Below are 15,362 nucleotides of genomic sequence, written 5' to 3' on the forward strand. Positions count from 1 at the left end.
GGGTCACATATTACGTTTGGTTGTTTGTCTTTTCAGTGTCTCTTAATTTCTTAACAATACCCTCTCCCCAACCTCTTCCCCCTTCCCTTTTTTTTCATGATATTTATTTCTAGAAGACATTGAGTCATTTGTCATGTGGCATTTCTCATACTCTGGATTTGGCTGATTGCAGCCTTATGATGTCATTTTACATGTTTCTCTGTCTCCCACATTTCTGTAAACTATTAGTGAGGCTCGATCAAATTCAGATACAGTGATTTGGCAAGAATGCTTCATAGGTGGTGGTGTGATTGAATCACACTGTGAAGCATATAAACTCTGGTCATCCCACTTTGAATGATGTGTTTAAACAATCAGTGGGTCCAAGTGTTGGTATCCTGATCCACCTCTTATAAAGTTCCCCATGAACCTTTCACATAGTGGTTTCAGCATCCTGCTAACTGGATCCATTATTGCATTAGGGAGCAAGTCTCTTTAAATACACACATTGTAAATTTTAATTTTACAAAATTTAGAATTGGGGAAGAACTAATCTAGTTTCCCAGTCAGTGAGGCATATTGGAAGAGAACAAGGTACTTTTGGAGGAAATTTATTGCATAAGTAAGCAAAGCACCTTGCCTCAAGAAGAGTTTTGCACCTAAAAGAAGAGAGCAGAAGAGAAGAACTAAGCCAGACAACCATCCATTCAGAGCCTTGTTAGTTTTTCCATGTCATTTGCTCTTAACCTTTGTGGGGTCTGTCACCTCTTCAAGAATCTGTTACTATCGATATTCTCCCCAGAAAATATATGCATAAAATTTTGTCTGTTATACGGGGGATCATGGGTCTGCACACACATGCTTGAAAGTTCATGTATATTTTATGAAAGGATTCAAGGATTCTGGGTCCTCTGTCTTTCCATTTTGAATAGGTGTATTCTGGTCGTGTGTGTGGGCATATAAGGTGAAGGATTGGTGGGTGGGAGTGAAGGAGGACAGTGATTTTTGGAATTTGTGCTGCAGTAGCTTTTCCCTGCACACCTTTACCTCTCCCTCCCTGCTCACTTCCTATCCCTGCCCTCTCCTTGAGAGCCCCCCTTTTCCCATTGCATGGTACTGTCCATGAGAGAAAGAGGTCATGTATCCTTCTATCACCCCACTTTTCTTGTTGAGTCTTTATTTCTTCAAATCTGTGTTACTAGTGCATTTATACAATTACCAGTCAAGTCTCAGATGAAATTATGATATGTGAGTTTTTATCATATTAGACTTTTACCATGGATATTGCTAAAAATAAGTGGGATCATCAACTTGTGATGTATTTTAGTGGAAAGGGTGTCTTGTAATATACCAAGTGAAAAAGGACAAATATTGTATAAGACCACTATTATAATAACTGGAGAAATAGTTCTGATGGCTACGAGATGGGGGAGGGAGGGAGTGAGGGAGAGGGCTTTTCACTAATTAGATAGTAGATAAGAGTCATTTTAGGTAAAGAGAAAGACAACACAATACAGGCGAGGTCAGCACAACTGGACTAAACTAAAAGCAAAGAAGTTTCCTGAATAAACTGAACTCTTTGAAGGCCAGCATAGCAGGAGCGGGGGTTTAGGGACCATGGTTTCAGGGGACATCTAAGTCAACTGGCATAATAAAACCTGTTAAGAAAACACTCTGCATCCCACTTTGGAGAGTGGAATCTGGGGTCTTAAACGCTATCAAGCGGCCATCTAAGATGCATCAATTGATCTCAACCCACCTGGAGCAAAGGAGAATGAAGAACACCAAGGACACAAGGTAATTATGAGCCCAAGAGACAGAAAGGGCCACATAAACCAGAAACTACATCAGCTTGAGACCAGAAGAACTAGATGGTGCCTGGCTACAACCAATGACTGCCCTGACTGGGAACACAACACAGAACCCCTGAGGGAGCAGGAGAGCAGTGGGATGCAGATCCCAAATTCTCATAAAAAGACCAGACTTAATGGTCTGACTGAGACTAGAAGGACCTCAGAGGTCATGGTCCCCAGACCTTCTATTAGCTCAAAACAGGAACCATTCCCAAAGCCAACTCTTCAGACAGGGATTGGACTGGACTATGGGGTAGAAAATGATACTGGTAAAGAGTGAGCTTCTTGGATCAAGTAGACACATGAGACTATGTTGGCATCTTCTGTCTGAAGGGGAAATGAGAGGGCAGAGGGCATCAGAAGCTGGCTGAAAGGACACAAAAATAGAGAGTGGAGGGAAGGAGTGTGCTATCTCATTAGGGGGAGAGCAATTAGGAGTATATAGCAAGGTGTATATAAATGAGAGACTGACTCAACTTGTAAACTTAAAGCACAATAAAAATTTTTAAAAAAGTGAAAATGTTCATTTGTTAACATTTTTAAAGTCTGACTCATTGCAAACAAATTAAATGTTGGAATGTGTTTTTATGTATACACAATGCAGTTTTATTTGGGTGCTTTACTTAAGTGTCAGCACATAAAGGATCTTTCAGGAATTGTGGAGAAGGAATTTTTAAACCAGTTCTACTAAGTAAGTATATGTCTTTGTGTGTGTCTGTAAGTGTAGCATATATGAGTTACCAAGTTAACATAGCATTCACTTTAATAGTATCAACCAGTTAGACTCTTGATCTTTTTGTTAACTGCAGATGTGGTAAAAGGTGAAAAGATTCTTCCAGTATTTGATGAACCACCAAATCCAACCAATGTTGAAGAGAGTTTAAAGAGAATGAAGGAAAATGATGCTCGTCTTGTTGAAATTAATTTGAATAATATAAAGGTAGGTATGCTAAGCAGACAATAAAGTTGTTTTATATTGCTTTGAGTCCATTGGATCTAGGGTGACAGCTAGATAGTTTTGATATAGTAGTGTAATTCTGTCTGCTTAAAGGTTAAGTTTTGCCTCTAACAGCATACTAACATCGGTTCCTTCATATTTAGAAATTAAATTATTATAGTATTTTCTGACCGGCTTCTTAAACAGTTCATCAGATATAAAACCTTCAGACTGTCAGTAGAGTAAATCTCTCTGGCATTCAGAATACTGCCCACTTCTAAGAACATTTAGTTTTTTGGGCTTTGTCTTATTTTAGGTTTTTTAGTGTACAGTTCTGTAAGTTTTGGGAAATAAATACATATGGTCATCTAACTACCACCACAATCAAGATGGAGATGTGCATCACCCCCAGAAGTTCTTTCCTACCCCTTTCTGTTATCCTCTTCTTCCATCCCTGGCTCCTGGCAACCAATGATCTGTTTTCTTGCCCTATCATTTTCCCTTCTCCAGAACATCACGTAAATGAAATCACACAGTATGTAGCCTTTTGTCTCTGATTTCATTAGTATAATGCATTTGAGATTGATCCATGTGGTTGACTGTATCAGAAGTTTGTTCTTTTTTATTGCCAAATAACATTCAATTGTGTGGATATCCTGTTTTGTTTACCCATTCACTAGTTAATAGACATTTGGGTTACATTTGGGGCAGTTATGAATAAAGCCACCATAAACACTCACATACAGGTTTTTGTGCAAACATATGTTTTCATTTATCTTGAGTAAATGCCTAGGCATGGGCTTTTCCTTGGATTAAGGAAAGAAGAAATGAATTAGGAGGGCATAAAGGTAGTTATTTACTAAAGAATAAAATCAAATTGTTAGGTAGTGGCCCTTGCATAATAGCTTAATTACAAATTCCTCATTTTAAATCTGGATTTATCTGGATTAGGAGGGGAACACCTGGAAATAACAAAAACCAATGAGCCACATGCAGTAAGACTTTTGTGCCCCTTTAGTGGATGTTCCTTCATGTGAGCTGGGGGAAGAAGGTCTTGGGGAAAGCTAATAATATTCTTAGTTGATCACTAATCTTAATTTGTAAAAAAAAAAAAAAAAAATTCAGTCCCTGTATCTCCCTGTGTCTGAGTCAATAGTAATGATCTAAAAATGACCAGGCTACAGGGAATTGAAGGCTTTAAAAGGAGAAATTAGTGCCTTCTGTATCTCTCCTCATTAGTTTAGGGCTAATCACTCTTAATACCTTGTAGGTTAAACTAAGTGACCAGTAACTATATATATGTTGTCTGCATCAGGAACCATGCTCATTAGAGGTTGAGTACCCACTTCTCTCTCCCTGTGGAAAAGTAGATCCACTTTGAATCATCAAGGATTGGCTTATTATAATACTAGTAATTTTAAAAAGTAGAATAGCAAGTGTTTCTTTAAGCTAAACGCAGGAGAAATGGTGACGTGTACTCTTCTGGGGCAACAGACAGCTTGTACACATGCACCACACCAGAGGGGTCAAGTAGATGTGGAGGAGGCCAAGTTGTTTTCATTAGTAGACTAACTATTGTGTGTTTATGTAATTTTTAGGTATATTTTAAAGCAAAAAATATATAAGTATAAATATATTCAACTAACGATATGAACTGAATTTCCTAAAAACTTAGATGTAATGATGCTTCATGTTATTGTCTTTCAAGAATATCCCAATTCCCACCCTAAAAGATTTTGCCAAGGCTTTGGAAACCAACACTCATGTGAAATATTTCAGTCTTGCAGCCACCCGGAGCAATGACCCTGTTGCTATTGTAAGTAAGGTACTATTGGTATATCAGTATTTGAACAACATACCAAAGTGATGGTTAAACTCTGATTTTTTTAACTCTGATTTCATGAACAAGATTTACTCCTTTTTTCAATTGATTTTAGCTCACTATTAGGCAATCCGTTATTTACTAACCTTTGTGTTAATTTTTCCTGTATTTTCTTCTTGTGAATTTTTTTAAAGCGTGAGTAGAGTCATGCAATATGTGGTGTTCTGCACTTTGATTTTTCACTCAGCGGTAGAGCTCACATCAGTACATAAAAATCTATACCATTCTTTTAACATCTGCAAGAGGATTCCACTTATGGATCTGTAGTGTTGGATTTTTTCCAAACATTTTTCCTCTATCTACTGAGATGATCATGACCTTTATCCTGTTACTGTGGTGTACCACTTGGTTATGGCATGCACCTTTTCTTCAGTTGATATCACTTCCTTTAGTTCTCCTACCTCACTGAAAATTCCTTCTGAAGTCTTCATGCGGGTTCCTCCTCATCTCTCCAACCTCTAAACATTGGAATGGGCCAGGACTTGGTCCTAGGCCCTTATCTTTTCTCTATTTACACACACATTCCGTTTTGTTGCTGTATCATGTATATATGCAGAGTCGGCATTGCTGACATCTCCCAAGATTATTGCCTCCAGTTCATATCTCTTCCTGAACTCCATACTCATATCCAGCTACCTACTCAACAGCTTTACTTGGGTATCTAATAGACTTCTCATATGTAAATACCAAACCAAACCCCTGACTAACACCCCATACCTGCTTCTCTGATGCTCTTTTCTACCTCACTCAGTGGCAGCTTTATTCTTTCATTTGCTCAGGCCAAAAAAAAAAAAAAGGAGTCATCCTTGACTTCCGTCTTTAAACAACCTTAAATGTATATCCAGCTCAATCTTCAAAATATTTCTAGAATCCAACCGCTTCCTGCCGTTTTCACAACTCCCACCCTGGTCCAAGCCACTATACTCTCTCATCTGAATTGTTACCATAACTTCCTAAGTGAGTTGCCTGCTTCCATCTTACCAACCCCAAAGCCGATTCTTTGTACAGCATCAAAAGTGATTCTGTTACAACTTCAGACAAATTACATGACTCCTGTACTCAGAACCCTCGAGCAGCTTTCCATCTCACTAAAAGTAAAAATCAGAATTTGTCCAGTGGCCCTGTGAAGCCCTATGTGAGGAGACCTTGTCCTCTCTTTCATTCTACTCCATCCATGTAGTCTTCTTGCTCTTCCTAAAACATGTCATGCATGCTCCCAACTCAGGGCCTTAATACTTGATGTTCTGTCTTCCTAGAACTTTCTCCCTAAAGATATTCCACATAGTTTTACTTTATCACTTTTCAAGTCTTTAAGTATCACTTTCTTGGTGGGCCTTTACAGATAGCCCTATATAAAATAGCAACCCCACCCCTAGCCCCAGCATTTCCTGTTTATCCTACTTTGCCTTTTTTCCCCTCTGTAGCCCATTTTACCAACTGATACAGCATTTTGTTTCCTTGTTTATAGTTTGTACCTCCCCCACACACTAGATTGTTAGTTCCATCAGATAGGGACTTGTATGTTGTATGTTGTGTTTCTAAATCTCTAAAACAGTACCTAGGAAATAATAGGCACACAGTTATATTTGAATAAATGTATGTATAGATGGATGGATAAGGGATTTGTTCTAGATCACATAGCTAATTACTGCTACTAGAAAGTACAAGCATGTAGATGTCTGCCCCAAGCTTTTCTAGTATCCTTGCCTCCACTGCCTTTTTTTAATCTTAACTTTGAGCTTGATCTTATCCATGTTTTCTAGAGTTTAACCTTGCCTTTGATCCTCTAAGGAGCTCTTTTACACATGTACTCATATTTCTCTCTCTCTCTCTCCCTCTTTCGGGTCTTTTACCCCTCTTCTCACTTGCAGGCTTCTCTTAATCAATGTGGTGTTTATTAAATACTGAGTTGAATGTCTGACACTGTACCAGATCCTGTGAAAACTATAATGGAAGCAGATTGAAGACATGCCATTCCTTGAGGAATTTTAATATTTAGTTAGCCTCTTCTTCTCTGTAGCCTTTGAGCTCATTTGGTTCTAGTTCTCTGTGATCTTTCTGCCTTAAGCATTCCTTTTGGTCCCTGCCTTGGAAATTAGTCTGTGATTTATCTTCGTTTTGTCTTTGCAATGACCTAGCTAAAGCCAGGACCCAAATAAGGAAAAATGTTTCAAAGAGACGTTGATGGAGTTGGCCCTACATAGAAACTGAGAGAATATGTCAGAGACAGAGGAGAAAAAGCATGATGGAGGGTATGAATGAACATTAGAACGTAAATAGGAGTAGAGAATGTTACCACAGTACATCGGGAATTGCATGTGACAAAAACCTTAAAAGTTGTGACAAAGTGCACATGAAAAGTAGATATATGTGAGATGTTTGAGGTAATGTGTCAAGCTAAAACAATCTAATGAGAAACATTAAGACAGTTATGTTAATTGATACAAATTGTTTATGGCATTACAATGTGTAACAACATGGGTGGTATGAAATTTTAATTTCAAAATACTTTCTTCAATTTCTAGGCTTTTGCAGATATGCTGAAAGTGAACAAAACTTTGAAGAGTTTAAATATGGAGTCCAACTTTATTACGGGAGCTGGAATTCTAGCACTGCTTGATGCTCTAAGAGATAATGAAACCCTGGCAGAGCTCAAGATCGACAACCAGGTCAGTGATCGATAACAGTAACTTTGAGGGAGCTACAGCCGCCTGTTGCTGTGTAGGGCTTGGAGACTCAAAAGGTGGGTATGGAGAGGGCTTTCAGGGACCCTTTTGGGAAGGTGATGTGCTGAAAGGGAATGAGAGGACGTTTGGGACATCTAGAATAAGGATGCATACAAAGCAGCTTTCTTTAATTGTAAGAGAATTTAGATAACTGGCTATTTTGAACTAGAAGGACTTTTTGAGGTAACTCAGTCCATCCTCCAATTTTTCAGCTCTTAGATGGCAAGATCCACTTTGTAGACTCTCTGTATGTCGCAGTCCCAAACACACAGGAGATGAATAGAAGAGGGTGAATCAAAGAACAACAAGCCCCAATACCCGGGTTAGCCTAAGGGGGTGTCTTCTGTCCAGCCATAATGATCATGTGGGGTTGCCCACACCCAGATGAGCTTCTAAAGCAGCAGAGACACACATGTTAGAAACGTTTACATCTAGAGTGGTTATTAATTAGAATAAATCAGCATAAATATTTGACTGAAACACATATTTGGTAAATTATTCCCTGAGTCCTTTGAAGTCAGCAAATTTTGTAGACTATGAAGGTGAAAAGGAGGATTATGTCTAAAAGTTTAATCAGAATCCCACTTAATCTACATTTAAATTTTTTTTGAGATATAATTCACATAAAATCTATCCTTTTAAAGTGTACAGTGCAATGGTTTTTAGTATATTTGTAGCACTGTACAACCATCAGCACTATCTGATTGCAGAACATTTTCATCACCCCACAGAGAAACCCCATGCCCATTAGCAGTTACTTCTCTTTCACCCCCTCACCAACGCCTGGAAATCGCTATTGTAGTTTCTGTTACTATGAGTTTGCCAATTCTAGATGGTTCATATAAATGAAATTATACAGTATGATCTTTTGTGTATGGCTTTGTTCACTTAGCATGTTTTTAAGTCGTCCTTCTTGTAGAATATATCAGTACTTCATTCCTTTTTATGGCTGAGTAATATTCTGTTATATGGATGGATCACATTTTGTTTATCCAGTCATCAGTTCACAGGCATTTGTTTCTGCCTTTTGGTTATTATGAATAATGCTGTTATGAACATTCACGTACAAGCTTTTGTATAAATACATATTTTCATTTCTCTTGTGTATGTACCTAAGAGTAGAATTGCTGGGTCATATGGTAACTATGTTTAACTTTTTGAGGAACTGTCAAACTTTTTCAGTGGCTGAACTATTTAGCATACCCACCAGTGTGTATGAAGGTTCCAATTTTTCCACATTTTTGCCAACACTTGTTATTGTCTGTCTTTTTTATTGTAGTTACCCTAGTGAGTAAGAAGTGTTATTTCATTGTGGTAATCTACATTTTTTTTTTTGATGTCTACGTGATCATATACTGAACTTTTAAATTTTATTTTATGTACTGAAGAATTGGGAAAATTCAAAGACCAACAGAAGCAGCATATGCCTGAATGTCTTAGTCTTTCCTTGAGAAGTATTTTGATCTAATTTATTAATAGTCTTTATTTCTAATTATTCCAGAGGCAGCAGTTGGGGACAGCTGTAGAATTGGAAATGGCCAAGATGCTTGAGGGAAATACAAATATCCTTAAATTTGGATATCAGTTTACACAGCAGGGACCCCGAACAAGGGCAGCGGATGCTATAACAAAAAACAACGACTTGGGTAAGATATATCTAGTATCAAATTGAGATTCTGAATTGGATTATTAAGCTAATATACTGGAGGAATTTCTTTTATGTTTTACATTTTAGCAGAGAAATTACGTGGCTGTTGTTTGTAAAACCTGCATAGTTTTCTTTATACTGACTAAATTAAAGTCAAATTCAAGTGGCTGATAGTGATCATAAGGTGAGTGGGTAAAATCAACTTCCTTTGACAAACGTATTTTACAACTTTAAGTAAACAATTTCCTATAACGAACATTTTTTTTTTTAATTTTTATTGTGCTTTAAGTAAAAGTTTACAAATCAAGTCAGTCTCTCATATAAAAATTTATATACACGTTGCTATATACTCCTAGTTGCTCTCCCCTTAATGAGACAGCACACTCCTTCTCTCCACCCTCTATTTCTGTGTCCATTCAGCCAGCTTCTATCCCCCTGTGCCTTCTCATCTCCTCCCCAGACAGGAGCTGCCCACATAGTCTCGTGTCTACTTGATCCAAGAAGTCCACTCCTCACCAGTATCATTTTCTATTTTATAGTCCAATCCAATCCGTGTCTGAAGAGTTGGCCTTGGGAATGTTTCCTATCTTGGGCTAACAGAAGGTCTGGGGACCATGACCTCTGGAGTCCTAGTCTCAGTCAGACCATTAAGTCTGGTCTTTTTATGAGAATTTGAGGTCTCCATCCCACTGCTCTCCTGCTCCATCAGGCGTTTTCTGTTGTGTTCCCTGTCAGGGCAGGCATAGGTTGTAGCCAGGCACCATCTGGTTCTTCTGGTCTCAGGCTGATATAGTCTCTGATTTATGTGGCCCTTTCTGTCTCTTGGGCTCATAATTACCTTGTGTCCTTGGTGTTCTTCATTCTCCCTTGCTCCAGGTGGATTGAGACCAATTGATGCTCCTTAGATGGCTGCTTGGCAGTGTTTAAGACCCCAGACGCCACTCTCCAAAGTGGGATGCAGAATGTTTTCTTATAGATTTTATTATGCCAGTTGACTTAGATGTCCCCTGAAACCATGGTCCCCAAACCCCCACCCCTGCTACGGTGGCCTTTGAAGCATTCGATTTATTCAGGAAGTTGCTTTTGGTTTGGCCCAGTAGTGCTGACCTCTCCTGTATTATGTGTACAACGAACATTTTAACAAGTGTTTCTTATAACAGTTATTTTGTTCTTAGTTACAAGTTAGTCCACGAAACTATTAAAACAAAGATTTCAACATTATAGGAAAGTTTTTGCTCTTTTTATCAAACAGTCTCAGATATAAGTTTAGTTTTATATGATAAAATACAGGATAATTATAGCTTTAACCCAAGTTTTAGTCACTGGTATGTAAATGGAGCCATGGTGGCACAGTGGTTAAGAGCTTGGCTACTAACCAAAAGATTGGCAGTTCAAATCCAGCAGCCGCTCCTTGGAAACCCTATGGGGCAGTTCTGCTCTGTCCTGTAGTGCTGCTATGAGTCGGAATTAACTTGATGGCGACAGGTTTGGGTTTTTTTTTTTTTTTTTTTTTTTGTGCCTTACCAATCTCCTGCCACGACTGCCCAGTAGGGCAGCCTGTCTTCTCACTGTGCCCGTCTGGCTCAGGGTCATCAACTGTTTCATGCTTCTTTATCTAACTGCTGGGGCTTGTGGCTTCTGTTTGAAATAAGTTTTCAGCCAAAGCTCAGTTAAAGAATATAGTGCTTATAATTTTGTTTCTGCATGTTTCCAAAAGTCCACTCTTTTAGGTTATGGTTTTTGTCATTGAAGTATTTTAAAAGATGCATTTTAAACAAAAAAATAAGACTCTCAAAGGGAGGAACATTTCAAAGCGGTGCAGTTCTTTTAAACTTCAGCCATATTTGAGTTGGCATTCTTTAAAAGTTTTTGGAGCAGGAAAAATACAGCTTTATTCCTTTAATCCAGATCACTGAAAAATACTAGTTCAAACCCTTTCTGTCTTTTGTATGACCGTAGTTTCCCAAAGAAGATTTTAGCATCTTGCTTTTTGAAAGAGAAAAATTGGGGGACTGGGGGTGTGTATGTGCCCACGTGTGGTGTATTGTTAATTCTAGATGTATTTTGCAAAGTCATAGGAATTGTTTTAGTATTGGTTCACTAATTACCTAGCATTTTTTCCTTCAAGTGTTTAATTTTACTTTTTAGAACAGTGTTTCTCAAGTTTGAACTTCAAAAAAAATAATTGGAGAGCTTTAAAAACATACAGATTATTGGGCCTCCTTCCCTTTGAGATTATGATTTAGTTGATTTAAGGTGGGATTTGGGCATTGGGACCTTTAACAGATACTCCAGCTGCTTCTGCTCTAGGTGGCTCACACTTGGTGATACACTGGCTTATTTCTCCAATTTCAAATGGGTGTTTGACTCCCTGAGTTTATCATTGTTGTACACTTTCAGCAGGTGTGCCCCCACGTGCCCTATACTTCTCGTATTTGTCACACTTTTTAAATTGCCTTTTTACTTAGTAAGTTAGTCATACTTCATTTTAATACTCCGTTTTCAGAAACCGTAAAGTTTTTGAGGGCAGGTGCCATGTCCGTCTGTTGAATCCTCAACTCTCTTAAAACCATGCCTGACATACACCAAAAAAAAAAAACCTGTTGCCATCAAGTCGATTCCAACTCACAGTGACCCAATAGGACAGAGTATAACTGCCCCATAGGGTTTCCAAGGGGTAGGTGGTGGATTTGAACTGCTGACTTTTGGTTAGCAGCCGAACACTTAACCACTGCGCCACCAGGGCTCTGCAGCAGTATGTAATAGAGAGGACAGGGAGGCTTTGTTGGAGACGTTGTGCTCTAACACAGAATTGAGAGAAAGACAACTTTGTACTAGTAAGTCTATAGACTCCCTTTCAAGCTGTGTCATTCTAGGCCGAACTAGGTTTTCAGACATGGGTCTCAGGCATGAAATGAGAATAAGAAAGGACATTCCTGGAGTGAGGAGTTGTGTGGATAAAAGCTTAAAGCTGGGAGCAAACAAGTTTTTATTTTCTTCTATTTTGCTTTTTAATTTTTTTTTTCACACTGCATTCTCACTAGGTTTTTTGTTTTTAGTGAAAGCTTATGGCCCAAGTTAGTTTTTCATTCAAAAATTTATACACAAATTGTTTTGTGATATTGGTTGTAATCCCTGCAACATGTCAGCACTCTCTCCCTTTCCGTTTACACCCCGGGTTCCCGTGTCCATTCATCCAGTTTTCCTGTCTGTCCCTTCCTGCCTTCTTGTATTTGTTTTGGGGCAAGTGTTGCCCATTTGGTCTCCTAAAATTGATTGAACTAAGAAACATGTTCCTCACATGTGTTATTATTGTTTGTTTCATAAAAAAAAAAAAAAAAAAAAAAATTTTTTTTTAATTGTTTCATAGGCTTGTCTAATCTTTGTCTGAAAAGTGGGCTTTGGAAGTGGCTTCAGTTCTGAGTGAGCAGGGTGTCTGGGGACCGTAGGTTCTTCCAGTCTCTGTCAGACCAGTAAGTCTGGTCGTGTGTGTGTGTGTGAATTTTTTGAATTATGTTCTACGTCTTTCTCCCGATCTATCCGGGACCTCTATTGTGATCTCTGTCAGAACCATTGTGGTAGCCGGGCACTGTCTAGTTCTTCTGGGCTCAGACTAATGGAGGCTGTGGTTCATGTGGTTCGTTAATCCTTTGGACTAGTATTTTCCTTGTGTTTTTGGTTTTCTTCATCTTTCTTTGCTCTGGACAGGATGGGACCAATATATGTATCTTAGATGGCTACTCGAAAGCTTATAAGACTCTAGACGTTACTCACCAAAGTAGAATGTAGAACATTTTCTACAGCCTTGGAAATCCTATGGGGCAGTTCTACTCTGCCCTATAGGGTCGCTATGAGTTAAAAGTGACTTGATGGCAGTGGGTTTGGTTTTTATGCCATTTGACCTAGGTGTCCTCCAAGATTATAGTCCCCAGCCCTCAGCCCCAGTAATTCACTCCCTCAAGGTGTCTAGGTGTGTCTAGGAAGTGTCTGTGACTTTGCCTTGGTCAAGTTGTGCTGATTTACCCTATATTTTGTATTGTCTTTTTCTTCAACAAAGTTAACACTTGTCTACTATCTAGTTGGAGCCCTGGTGGCATAGTAGTTAAGAGCTCAGCTGCTAACCAAAAGGTCAACAGTTCAGATCTACTAGCTGCTCCTTGGAAACTATGGGGCAGTTCTACTCTGTCCTATAGGGTCACTATGGGTTGGAACCAACTAAAAGCACCTAACAACAGCAACTAGGTAGTTAGTGATTTCCCCTTCCTATCCCTCCCCTCCCTCTTAACCATCAAAGATTGTTTTTTCTGTGTGTAAACCTTTTCTTGAGTTTTTATAATAGTGGTCTCATACAGTGTTTGTCCTTTTGTGATTGACTAATTTCAGTTAGCATAATGCCCTCCAGATTCATCCATGTTGTGAGATGTTGCATGAATTCATCATTGTTCTTTATCATTGCATAGGATTCCGTTGTGTATATGTACCATAGTTTGTTTATCCATTCATCTGTTGATGGGCACTTCGATTGTTTCCATCTTTTTGCTAATGAAGAATGAATAATGCTGCTTGAACATGGGTGTACATATGTCTGTTCGGGCTCCGGCTCTTATTTCTCTAGGATATATTCCTAGGAGTGGGATTGCTGGATTTTATGGTATTTCTAGCTTTTTAAGGAGGCACCGTATCATTTTCCACCAGTAGTACATAAACATTCCAATCTCCTGCAGCCTCTACAATATTTGTTATTTTCTGGGGTTTTTTTGATTCATGCCAGTAATGTTGTGGTGAGCATTTCTCTAATGGCTAATCGGAATCGACTCAATGGCAACGAGTTTTTTGTTTTTGTTTTTTAGTGGCTAATGATTACGAGCATTTGCTCATGTATCTGTTAGCTACCTGAATGTCTTCTTTGGTGAAGTGTCTGTTCATATCTTTGCCCATTTTTTAATTGGAGTATTTGTCTTTTTGGTGTGGAGGTGTTGAAGTAGTCTACAGATTTTAGAGATTAGACCCTTGTCAGATATGTCGTAGCCAAAAATTTATTCCCAGTCTGTAGGTTCTCTTTTTACTCTTTTGGTGAAGTCTTTTGATGAACATGTGTTTAATTTTTAGGAGACCCCAGTTATCTTCTGATGTTCATGCACTGTTAGTTATGGTTTGTATTGTATTTATGCCATGTATTAGGATCCCTAGTGTTGTCCCTGTTTTTTTTTTTTCTAGGGCCTTTATCATTTTAGGTTTTATATTTAGGTTTTTGATCCATTTTGAGTTAGTTTTGTGTATGGTGTGAGGTATGATCCTGTTTCATTGTTTTACAGATGGACATCCAGTTCTGCCAGCACTATTTATTAAAAAAGATTGTCTTTTCCCCATTTAATGGACTTTGGTCCTTTGTCAAAGATCAGCTGACCATAACCAAACCCAAACTCACTGCCGTTTAGTCAATTCCAACTCATAGCAACCCTATAGGACAGAGTAGAACTGCCCCATAACGTTTCCAAGAAGCACCTGGTAGATTCCAACTGCCAACCTTTTTGGTTAGCAGCTGTAGCTCTTAAGCACTATGCCACCAGGGTTTCCCAGCTTACCATAGGTGGATAGATTTATGTCTGGGTTCTTGATTCTGTTCCATTGGTCTATGTATCTGTCGTTGTACCGGTACCTGGCTGTTTTGAGTACTGTGGCTATATAGTAGGTTCTAAGATCAGGTTGGAAACCCTGGTGGCGTAGTGATTAATTGCTACGGCTGCTAACTAAAAGGTCGGCAGTTCAAATCCGAATCTACCAGGCACTCCTTGGAAGCTACGGGGCAGTTCTACTCTGTCCTATAGGGTTGCTATGAGTCGGAATTGACTTGACGGCAGTGGGTATAAGATCAGGTAGCGTGAGGCCTCCTACTTTGTTCTTTTTCTTCAATAATGCTTTGTTTATCTGGGGCCTCTTTCCTTTCCATATAAAGCTGGTGATTAGTTTTTCCTTCTTGTTAAAGAGTGCTGTTGGTATTTGAGTCGGAATTGCATTATACCTGTAGATCACTTTGGGAGCAAACAAGTCTTTTATGCAAAGGGAAACTTGCAGATTTTGAGAACTGACTCTCATAGCATGGTGACAGGTCCAGAATAAACTTAACAGGATAAAAGGTGATAGCAACAGACTAAGAGGGAGACTTGGTAGAAGGCCCCCAGATTACATGGTAATAAATTTAGATTTCTTCAGCTTGTTGGTGGGGGGCATTTGAGAGCAATTATAGGCCACTGAATGCATGATTAAAATGATATTTCACAAAAGCTATACCTATTACTGTGGTTTCTGGCTGCTGCAAATAGCCACTACTAGCTGA

General features: G+C 38.8%; 1 protein-coding gene across 2 annotated transcripts in view; it reads left to right on the plus strand.

Annotated features, from left to right (window-relative positions):
* Positions 1-15,362, plus strand: part of TMOD3 (tropomodulin 3) — an 89,466-nt gene that overhangs the window by 54,063 nt on the left and 20,041 nt on the right. For both annotated transcript variants that reach the window (XM_003420527.4, XM_023539495.2), the window contains exons 6-9: positions 2,642-2,772; positions 4,478-4,585; positions 7,177-7,320; positions 8,879-9,023. In XM_003420527.4, the coding sequence (XP_003420575.1) occupies positions 2,642-2,772; positions 4,478-4,585; positions 7,177-7,320; positions 8,879-9,023 (528 nt within the window). The remainder of the gene's footprint in view (positions 1-2,641; positions 2,773-4,477; positions 4,586-7,176; positions 7,321-8,878; positions 9,024-15,362) is intronic.

This window comes from Loxodonta africana, chromosome 12 (assembly GCF_030014295.1).
Source record: "Loxodonta africana isolate mLoxAfr1 chromosome 12, mLoxAfr1.hap2, whole genome shotgun sequence".
Taxonomy (NCBI): domain Eukaryota; kingdom Metazoa; phylum Chordata; class Mammalia; order Proboscidea; family Elephantidae; genus Loxodonta; species Loxodonta africana.